General features: G+C 35.1%; 1 protein-coding gene across 3 annotated transcripts; it reads left to right on the top strand.

Annotated features, from left to right (window-relative positions):
* Nucleotides 1–7,382: 7,382 nt before the first annotated feature.
* On the top strand, nt 7,383–9,855 carry LOC149254372 (copper transporter 5-like). 3 transcript variants are annotated; one of them, XM_089460131.1, is made up of 2 exons: nt 7,383–8,311; nt 9,393–9,855. In XM_089460131.1, the coding sequence occupies exons 1-2, from the start codon at nt 7,906–7,908 to the stop codon at nt 9,410–9,412; spliced, it is 426 nt and encodes a 141-aa protein (XP_089316257.1). In that variant the 5' UTR covers nt 7,383–7,905; the 3' UTR covers nt 9,413–9,855. The 3 variants fall into 3 exon arrangements, with proteins under 3 accessions (XP_089316257.1, XP_089316259.1, XP_089316258.1); XM_089460133.1 differs by having other exon boundaries at nt 7,383–8,339; XM_089460132.1 differs by lacking the exon at nt 9,393–9,855 and adding an exon at nt 8,464–8,872 and having other exon boundaries at nt 7,384–8,339.
* Nucleotides 9,856–10,184: the final 329 nt, after the last annotated feature.

Below are 10,184 nucleotides of genomic sequence, written 5' to 3'. Positions count from 1 at the left end.
ACCAATACTAACATTCGTGGACCACGCCTACTTTCACATTAACATTACTTAGCTTGTGTTTCACAACCAAGTAAACATGCAATTATCCTTTATACTTAATGAAGCCCATACTCATTCATTCTCCATAGCAATTATAACAAGAACATCAACAATTGCAACAAGTATAAAGGGGAGGGGCAACTCCCTGTAATGTGAGTCTGCCCGACAATATATTAAGAATATCAGTTTACAACATACAAGTGTGTCTTTCCAAACCAAATCTCACACTTAGCCAAATATTACAAAGAGAGGCAACCCCACCTTTTACAACCGTGTGCACCTCTTGCACGAAGGGCGGTGCTCACCCGAGCCACCTAGATACCCTTGCCAAGTCCTACACAATTCTGCACATCCACCGAACCCTGGGCACACCTTGCCCACACCTTGACCGGCTCAAGACAACCTCCAAGTGCACCTCCAAGTAGTGCGCATGAGCTATGCGCAGCTCTACCCAAAACTGCGCACTTCTTTTCCTCTCAAGCTATGCGTAGAAGTGATGAGTTCGAATTGATGAATGAATGAGCTCTCATGCTCATGTGTATATACCCTTCCTACGTGGGTTTACAAGTGGGTGGCAGCCCCTTGGCCGACCCCCAAACCATACAATATGCACCCACAAAGCCTTCTTCCAAGTCGGCTTGCAAGCTCCTTTTAATCGCCATATAAAACGCTCCAACACTTAGTCGCATTTCCAAGTGTCGTTCCATCGTTTCTGTTTTCGTCGCATTAAACTCGTGTGATCGTCGCATATGTCGTTCAGCCCGTGCCCGCGCCCTCGTGCACGACCGCACCCGGTGCCCGTCGCACTCGCCTCCGGAGGTCCTTACAGGGATGGTTCTGTAATAACCCTGGTTAAAAATCCATGTAATAAAGTTAATAAAATCAAAATAAGACCAAGGTCATGGGACACGTATTCCAAGCTAAATGTTGGGCAAAACATCATAGTGTGTGTTGATTTGGTTATTATGGCTAAGGGAAATTGGAAAAGGCATTGGCAAAGGCTTCAAAAAGGAAAAGAGGCATTAATTAGCATTTTATATATGAAAATAAAGGAAAATAGGAGAAAAGGAAGGTAAAAGGCCTGCATGAGGAGGAAATTGAAGAAAATAGAGGCCTTAATGATAAAAAGGATTTTGAGGATCAAGTCATGGCTTTTGTTGGTTAGCCTTTTGACAATTCTATGGTGGAGCTCTCTCTCTATTCTCTCTATTCTTTCATATGCTTGCACACTTAGAGCATTCTTGGAGCACTCTAGCATTGGAGAAAGGAAGGCAAAGGAAGGGCAAGGAAGAAAAGGGAAGCAAAGATCAAGCAAGGAAGAGTTGGATCAAGCGGCTACAACACGATTACGTGCATGTATCGAGTTGCATGTATGATTTCCTTACCAGCTTTGGCATGCATGGTACATGTATGTGTGTATTTGGTTCTCTTGCTGCCATTGGCATTTTTCCAGGTGTGACAGTGGTTTCAACCTTGCCTTGCCACTTCTGGATAGACATAATGTGATAGGGTTATTTTATTTTTTTGAACTAGATTGCCAGATGGCTTTGGAAGTGGGTGAGGTGGTCTCAGGAAAATTCCCAAGGGCCTAGGAATCCATTGACCTATAATGGTGGGATACATGGTAAAGCCTGAGGGTGGAGATGGGAAAATTCCTCAAGATATTAGTGAAGATATTTGGAGGCATCCATGCTTGTTTAGGGCCTAGTGTTTCCTTGACCGATTTTGGTAGGATTGTGGTAAAGCCTGGTAATGTATGTTTCGTTGTTTGGACCTAGGAATCCCTTGACCGGTAATGACAGAATATACAGTAAAACCTGGTTGAATAGATGAGGGTTTCGGGCCTAGAAATCCTTTGACCAGTAATGGCAGGATATGCAGTAAAGCCTAAGGAAGCCTTTGTTGGTTTTGTTGTGAGTTCCACATTCATGCTTGGAATATGGCACATGGGTGGTTGGATGAAAGAAAGACTTGATTAAGCCCAATCTATGGTTGGGTGGTATGTGGAAGTCCCTGACTTTGTTGGATTTTGCATATGTTAATAAGAGCTCTTTCCTCTTGTATTTTCTTGAGTATTTATACTTGTTATTATGTGGATTTGATGGTTGTTCTATCACTATTATTATTTTGGTTATAAGCATGGTTTCATGACAGATTCAAGCTATGGTTGTTATCATGATTTATTGGTAAATGAATGGCTATTGAATGCATGACCTAATAGATGTTATTGCAGTTATTATGAGTGGACATGTATATTGAGAGGACAGGTCTAGTATGAGAGGTCTATATTGTATGGCAATAATATTTCTCACCATTTATTGGCGTATCAACCATCGAGAGGTCGAGTATCAGGTGTCAGAATGTCAGGGCATCAAGCAAGTGGGACTTCGAACCAACCCCGGTGCTAACAAAACTTGATATATCCATTGTTTGACATGAATTTTCCCTGTCTATTATCAGATTCAGGTGAGAAGTTGGGAAGTATGGAATGAGCTTTTGAATTTTTAGGATTAGAGGCTATAGCCCCAACCCCTAGTTACATGGCCCGATAAGAGTCGTGACCAAGAGCTTTGCTGAAAGGGGCTTAAATATTTAGTAGAAAAAGAGATTGCTCAATCAAGATGTCCGGAATCAAGTGTCAAGTTTACCTGCTGAACCTCTTCTGTCGTGAACTTCCAATACAAACAAACCTTAATGATGTTCATCGTCTAACATAGAATTTCATGTTTAGGACGCGATGGTGCATCAACCCTTTGGCTATCAGGAAATTAGTTCTCATCTTTTGGGTGATCAAGGATCAAAGGTTTGAATGTCAGCTATTTGGTGTATTAGGCATTGGGTGTTAGGGAGTACTCTAGATAGTGGTTAGTGCTAAACTCCCGACACTAACGAACCTGATACATATTTCAACTAATGGAGGCTGAAAGTGCTAGATCTGTTAAGTGATGGGATATCAAGCCTTATTGTATCAGCCCACATTCTATAAGGTATTACCATTATTGAGCATTGGCCTTCGATATATCAAGAGTTCAGGACAACCAATATGAAGATTTCCTCCAATACTGATCCACATAATCTTGCCACGTCATTATGTTAGGGTGACATGCATGTCAACTCCATGTCGACATACCACATCATTGTAGACTTGCTTCATGCCATGACACATAATCTAGCCATGTTAGAACCATGTCAACATGCCATGTCACCCAGACCTGCCGTGCCAGCATGCCTAGCATTCGATAGCTAATACATCACAGAAATTGACAGGGAATTTCTTGTAAGTCAACATACATATAGAGTTCTTTTTGCACCAGGGTTGGTTTGAAGTCCCACTTGTCTCAATCCCATGACATCCCAACACCCAATACCTAATACTCGACCTCTAGACGACCGATACACTAACAGACGACAAGAAATATTTCCATCAGTCAACATACTATTTAGTATCAAGTAGTTTGAGATGGTGGATCAATGAATTACCTCACACCTGATGCCTAGTAGTTCAATAGTAGCTCACTAGTTCCAACAACCAAAGCCCCTTTCTACTAACTCTTGGTCATGGTTCCTATCGACCATGTGACCTAAGGGCTGAACTCATTTATAATTAATTCCTAGTTTTTAACAAAGAGTGGGCGACTCTATGTAGTGACAATTATGACTTCATTGACCACAGTTCAAGAACCTTGAGGTTATACCATTATACATAGACATACCTGAGGTTTGTGAAGGACATCTAGGCTCCAATGCATACAACATTTATTCCAATTGCATGCCAAAAATAATAACATTTATTAGTTTACTTGTTAAAACATTGAGGAGAGTTGATTAAAATAAGTGCATATTTAGTTAATTGAATTCCATTGTGAGTGCAATACTTAAGTGGTGGGTTAAGGAAAAAACTTGTTTTATATATATATATATATATATACACATACACTTTAAACTAGAAAAAATTAGTCATTTCAATGTTCTTGTTCAATCAAAAAATTATAATACATTTTTTAGAAAAAATAAAAAATAATTTTGTAATTATAAATATTCAATTTAATATTTATATATAGAATCACTTAGTGTAACTAATAGATGAAATGACATATATATATATATATATATATATATATATATAATCAAAATTTGGCAATGATTTTTAAAAAAACTTGAGTTTAAGTGTTTAATCTATTGAATTTGAGTGTTCAAGTTGTTTAATCTATTGAATTTAAGTGTTCTAGAGGTTTTTTAGGGTGTTAAATCCATTTATGCATTCAAAAATGTATTTTAAACAACAAAAAATCACAATCTTGCTCGGAATTGTATTGTCGGATTCTAGTGAAAAATACCATTTCGTTTATAAGTTAGACCGTGTCTTTTAAAATTATTGTAAAGCCATAACAAAACTCTTATATTTAAAACAATTAATTGGAAATTGATTTTTTTTCTTCATGTGGTTCACAGTCCCTAGAGATCAATGACCACTACATCTACGAAATATTTGTACCAGATAAATCCACCTGAAAGAATCACTCCTTATCAACTCAATCATGGAACCTGACCCCAACAATGTTGATATAATTAAACCTATAACCTCTCAATAATAAAAATACTTCAACAATCAAACTCAACCCATTAAACAAACCCAAAACGCCAAAAATTAAATAATTAACATAAACTTATATAAAAATATAATAAAAATCTTTTTAATAGAAAACGCATGAAATAAACCGTAAACGATGATATAGACTTTAAATCACCTTTATATTTTTGTTTATATTTATACCGAGCGTGAAAAACATGAAATAGACTTTAAATCACTTTTATATTTACAACTATGCATTAAATGACTTCCGAGAATGACCTCCCAAAAATTATTCCTTACCCACGTGAAGCACTCATTAAAATATAAACTTATCAACAACGACGTTTTATCAATAAAAAAGCTAATTTAATGTTGCGTGCCTGAAATGTAAGGCAATCCACTGAAATCAACTAAGGCAAGTTTCATACGTTATCACTTTTTCAGACTTGTAAGGGTTCTCTAATGGTATGAAAAGTTCAGTATATATATATATATTTTTTTACAGTTATATATAATTTAATTTAAATTTATTTTAAATTTAAATGTATTAAGTATTAAAAGTGATAAAATTTGAAATTAAAATGGATGTAAATTAATATTCTTACATTTTATAATAGATTTTTATTTGTAAATTACAATAATTTTATAAGTTTATTTAACTTTATAATTTTATAGTTAAAATTATAATTCTTAAATTTATTTTTTATTTTTATAATTTTAATTATCGGGAGATTTATAAATATATATATATATATATTTTAATTTAATATAATTTTTGACCAAGTCAAAATGTTTATGTTGACATTGCAACATCACTGCCACACTCGCCACACTCTGAGAGGTCTCTTTATTGCAATTAAAAGGTTGATAAATGTTGATAGTCATCAAAATATTTATGACAATAGTGTGTCTATTTAAATTGTTGATAAATGTTGATAAGTGTGCCTATTTCAAAATAGGCCTTCCACAACTTTAATTTAGTTTTGAGTGATTATTAAGTGGATGGTAAAGATTTAATCTCCACGAAATACACTAGAATATTCATAGTATAATCCATAAATCAACGATTAAGATTTATATTCAAGTTATTTATGCCTTTTTATTTAATTTACATTATTAAATAAAGAAAATGTCACATCAATATGTGTCATATTGGGCATGTGGTCTTGATAAACCATGGTATTGTAACAAAGAGCATTTACAAGTTAAAAATTTCTACAAGGGTGGCAGGAGGAGAAGGGATCCTTTATGGCCTTGGAGAAATCAAAGTTTTAGAGTTTTTGGGGGGCTTGGGGAAGATGAAAATCAATCACACAAAAGCCTAACGTAGAGAATTGTCTCTTCTCTCATTGTGTTGGGTGACTTTCTTTTAATAATTCAATATTTGGTCAAATGATCTTTCTGATTGGATAATATCCTAAATCCAATTAAGAAGGTTTCTAAAAATATCCCAAAAATGAGTTTCAAGCACATTCTAAGGGATAATAATTAGGAAGTAGATCAATGTGCCAACCAAAATTGCAATTTGAAGTTTGGAAAGTTGATGGTTAATGGTCAATTAAGACCATCGCCCATCCCTTAGTAGATTAAGCATGAATCCTATGTTCAAATATCAAAATTTTTTGGGGGACTTGCTAATCAGATTATATTTTGAAGTAGGCTATATGTACCACAAGTTTTGTTTGATTTTGGGGTTTTATTGGAAAGTATTCAGCTCCAAATACATATATATATATATGCTTAGTATAGGTTGTATTCCTATTTGGAACATATAGATGATACTAAAATAGAAGAAACTTATAATGTAATTGCATAGATTTGTAATTAATACAAATATTTTCATTAAATTAAAAAAAACAAGAAGAAAAAAAAAAAATTGAAAAGTAAAATTTTATTGAATCTCTATCAAAATTATGTTACATGTTTTTTATAATATATATATGTTTAATTTATATATTAATACTTTCTTTAATTATTATTAATAATATAAATATAAGTATAAATTTAATTATTTTGTTTATTTATTTAAATAATATAAAATGTATCATAAAATAAATTATTTTTTTCAAATCTTGATAATGTGATGTGAGATGTACTCTCTAGTAAGTGGTTTATGCTGGTCATAAATTGATATCTACAAGAGATGTACTATGGAGTAAGTGGTTTACACTTGTCATAAATTGATATCTACACATATTTAATTAGTTTAATTTGCTTGATTACTCATCATGTGTTATTTATAACGCTGAAAATTTATAATATCAATATAAAAGTGGATTGATATTTAGGCCTATTTAATTCCTTCAATTTTCTTGATTACTCATTATGTGTTATTTATAATGCTGAAAATTGATAACATTAATATAAAAATGCTGAAAATTAATATAAAAGTGAAAGTGAAAAATGATTTGAAAATTCTTCGTTTACAGTGTATTTATTTATATAAAAATAAAAGCCTTAGTTTAAAGATTATGCTTTTTTGCTCTCAAAATTATAGAAATTCTAGTTATATTTTGAAAAATTCTAATAATTTTTTTTTAAAATCCAATTAAAAACTATTAAAATTCATAATTTTAAATGCCTTAAATTTTTTTTGATAGTACAACATGATTTAGAACACTGCATCCACACTATTTTTTGAATTCTTTTTATCCAAATTCCAACCAACTTTTGTGCATCCGGTCAAATTGACTCCAAAATAAAATAGCATAGTTTACACGCCTACCGGTCAAATTGACTCCAAAATAAAATAGCATAGTTTACACGCCTACCTCAATCTCGCAGAGTTTACACGTCTACCACAATCTCACCCGTATCGATACAAGTCTGCAACTGAAAGCAAAATCTTTATCGTTACCGATGTAGGAATGACATCCATCGTTGCCTTTTCGGCAACCTTTTCTTTCCGGTAACGTATTACATCCCATACTTCGCTATCCGTGGTGGTAGGCATTTGAATCTGTCACTCAACACTGGTTTGCATTTTTGTCTGGACTTTAGTATGATTCTCCCGAATATGTTCTTTGCGTTAACAATTAATTCGGATCAGTTCAACCAACCTGGATCAGCAACCCTTCAGCCAACCAATTCCCAGTCTTTTCATTTGTGGGTCCAACCGAATTGTATGATAAAAAAATTCCCCAGCTTCTGAAATCCGAAATACCCCATCGGTATGGTCTGTTTTGTATCTATTTCAATATCGAGGACCAGGCCCTGAATCGGATCTGCTAGGGGCATTTGCAGCGAAATTGTGAAAAAGGGTTTCATCCGGATTCGAACTCGAGACCTCCAAGATGATGCACATGACGTTTTACTGGGGGAGACAGGTGACCGTGCTGTTCGACGGCTGGAAGACTCAATCATGGCTTGGTTACTCGCTTACCCTTGTTGCTGTATTTCTTTTTTCTGTATTTCATGAGTATATTGTCAATCTGCGGTCTCGTTTCAAGGGGATTTCGAGTGGTAAAGCTGCCTCGGGCCTCACTGCTCCTCTGATTGGAAGAAACCCTAGAGCACTTGGATTTAGGGTCATGGAATCGGCCGTTTTTGGTCTGAATGCAGGGCTGGGATATTTGCTCATGTTGGCAGCGATGTCTTTCAATGGGGGGGTTTTTATAGCTGTGATCCTGGGGTTTGTTGTTGGGTATTTCTTCTTCAGAAGCCATGGGGAAGTCGAAGAAGAAAACACTGAAAGTCCATGTGGGTGCTCGTGAACTTCATGATCATTGTATATTGTTGTTTTCTTTTGATGCTTTCGTTTGCAGATAATCGTGTAAATAAATTGTTCTGGTGTAAGCAGCAAGGGGGCCCCTTGCTTCATATGTTTATTTTCTTGAATGGTTTTATTGCAGAAAAGATGAATTGGAAGCTTGTAATTCTTCGGCTTTTTTTTGAGGAGCCTATTGGATATTTGGAATACTCTTGTTTCTCTGCTATATCCACTAGCACAGATTCATATTAAACCTGGATCTTTAATGGGGGCGAAAGGTTTCAAATACCTCTTTGTGCTAATTGATACAATTGGGAATGGCGCTTACTAGCACAATTCCATATAAACCTGGATCTGTGATCTGCACTGAGGGGCTTCCAATCTCTCTTGGTGCCCCTCTATAGCAATTGAAATCGGCACTTCTTATCACAGATCCAGATTAAACCTGGTTCTTTAATGTACCAAGAGGTTTCAAATCCCTTTCAGTGCCAATCTGTAGCAATCGAGATTGACAACTATTGGTTATATAGAGCACACTTGTTTCTCTGTGATATGTCAAGTCCTTTCTGTAGATCGGATAAATATGGATTGCTTAATTCATTATAAGTAAAACTCTATTTTGATGCTTCTTTCTTGTTTATTCCTCCCTTTGTGAAACTTTTCCACCCACGGCTAGCTGCCAAATGACTGAAAATAGCTGCCATTGACTGAAAATCAAAATTAAAAACACACTCAAGTCTAAATCAAGATAACAAATCACTCAACCTTCTCGTTTTACCAAAGATGTTGTATGCTTTAGAGTTCTATGTAAAATCTATGAATTGGGCTTGTGGGCTGGGTAAGAAACTTTATTTGGTGTGAATTTTAAAGACGTGCAGAAATTGAAGACTTTTGCATTGCTTCTTTTTCTAAATTGAGATTGTAGAATAGAGTAGTTGTTAATAACATGGAGAAAGAGAAGTTTGTGCGAGTTACACCTTGGATTGTCTTTGAAAATGGTCAATGGGTTCCTAGTTTACTTCCGTTTGGAAATTCAAATTATTTAATTGACGTTGTAAGCTGCCCATGCAGACTTACCCAAGCTACGGTGAGAACATCGGTGTTTAATGAGCATGGAGTTATGCTTGAGCTCTAGGCTGAGAGCCCTGCCACTTCAAAATTAAATTCAGTTGACTTCATAATTATTACCGCTCAGAGTGCCAAAAAATTGGAGTTTAGTATGTCCTGATAAAATATGTTGGTGTGGGATTTCTCTTCTCTAGGGAGGAAGATGTGAATTGTGAAATGCTATTCTTCATGGGCAATTTTTTCTTGCAGGGTAAGTAAGATAGACTAGAAAAGGTTTGGCTCGTTGATGGATATTAATATGCATCTTTTAGTGAAAATTTGGCGGTGTCGTTGAAGCAAACTAACAATTTTAAATCTCTACTCTCAAGATTGGTTGGTTGCAATGGTTTTGTTTGGGTCGATGGTCATTGTTATCATTTATGTACCTGAACTCTCTTTATAATCAGGTTTTGATATTCACAGTTAACTTTCTAAACCTAAACAATAATGAGGGTTATTAATTATTAGATTGTATTCAGGCTGATAAATTCAGGTTATCTTTTAAGTTCAACAACATTCAGACTCGATGTGAATTATTCAGTATCAGATAATGTGAGGATATTATTCAACAGATTGTGTTTTGGGTGGCATATGTTATGACGAGCATTGATATTCATATTCACGTCCTTTTTCACATGGGGCCTTCCATGACCAAAATCTTACTGAATGCAAGGCCAATACATAACGGGACCTTCACAGGTGAGGAACTGAAGCTCTCCATTGGCCAGTATTCACAGAATGGGAAATCCACAAATC

This window comes from Pinus tabuliformis, chromosome 7, assembly GCF_031772625.1.
Source record: "Pinus tabuliformis cultivar Carrire ecotype Pingquan chromosome 7, CPIR1, whole genome shotgun sequence".
In the NCBI taxonomy this organism is placed as follows: Eukaryota; Viridiplantae; Streptophyta; class Pinopsida; order Pinales; family Pinaceae; genus Pinus; species Pinus tabuliformis.
This window is presented reverse-complemented; position numbering and strand designations above follow the sequence as displayed.

Bases quoted from the DNA above. Each gene is read 5' to 3' on its own strand.
- LOC149254372 (XM_089460131.1), top strand. From the start codon at position 7,906: ATGATGCACATGACGTTTTACTGGGGGAGACAGGTGACCGTGCTGTTC. The intron at 8,312-9,392 runs GTGGGTGCTCGT...CTGCCCATGCAG, and splicing joins AGAAAACACTGAAAGTCCAT to ACTTACCCAAGCTACGGTGA.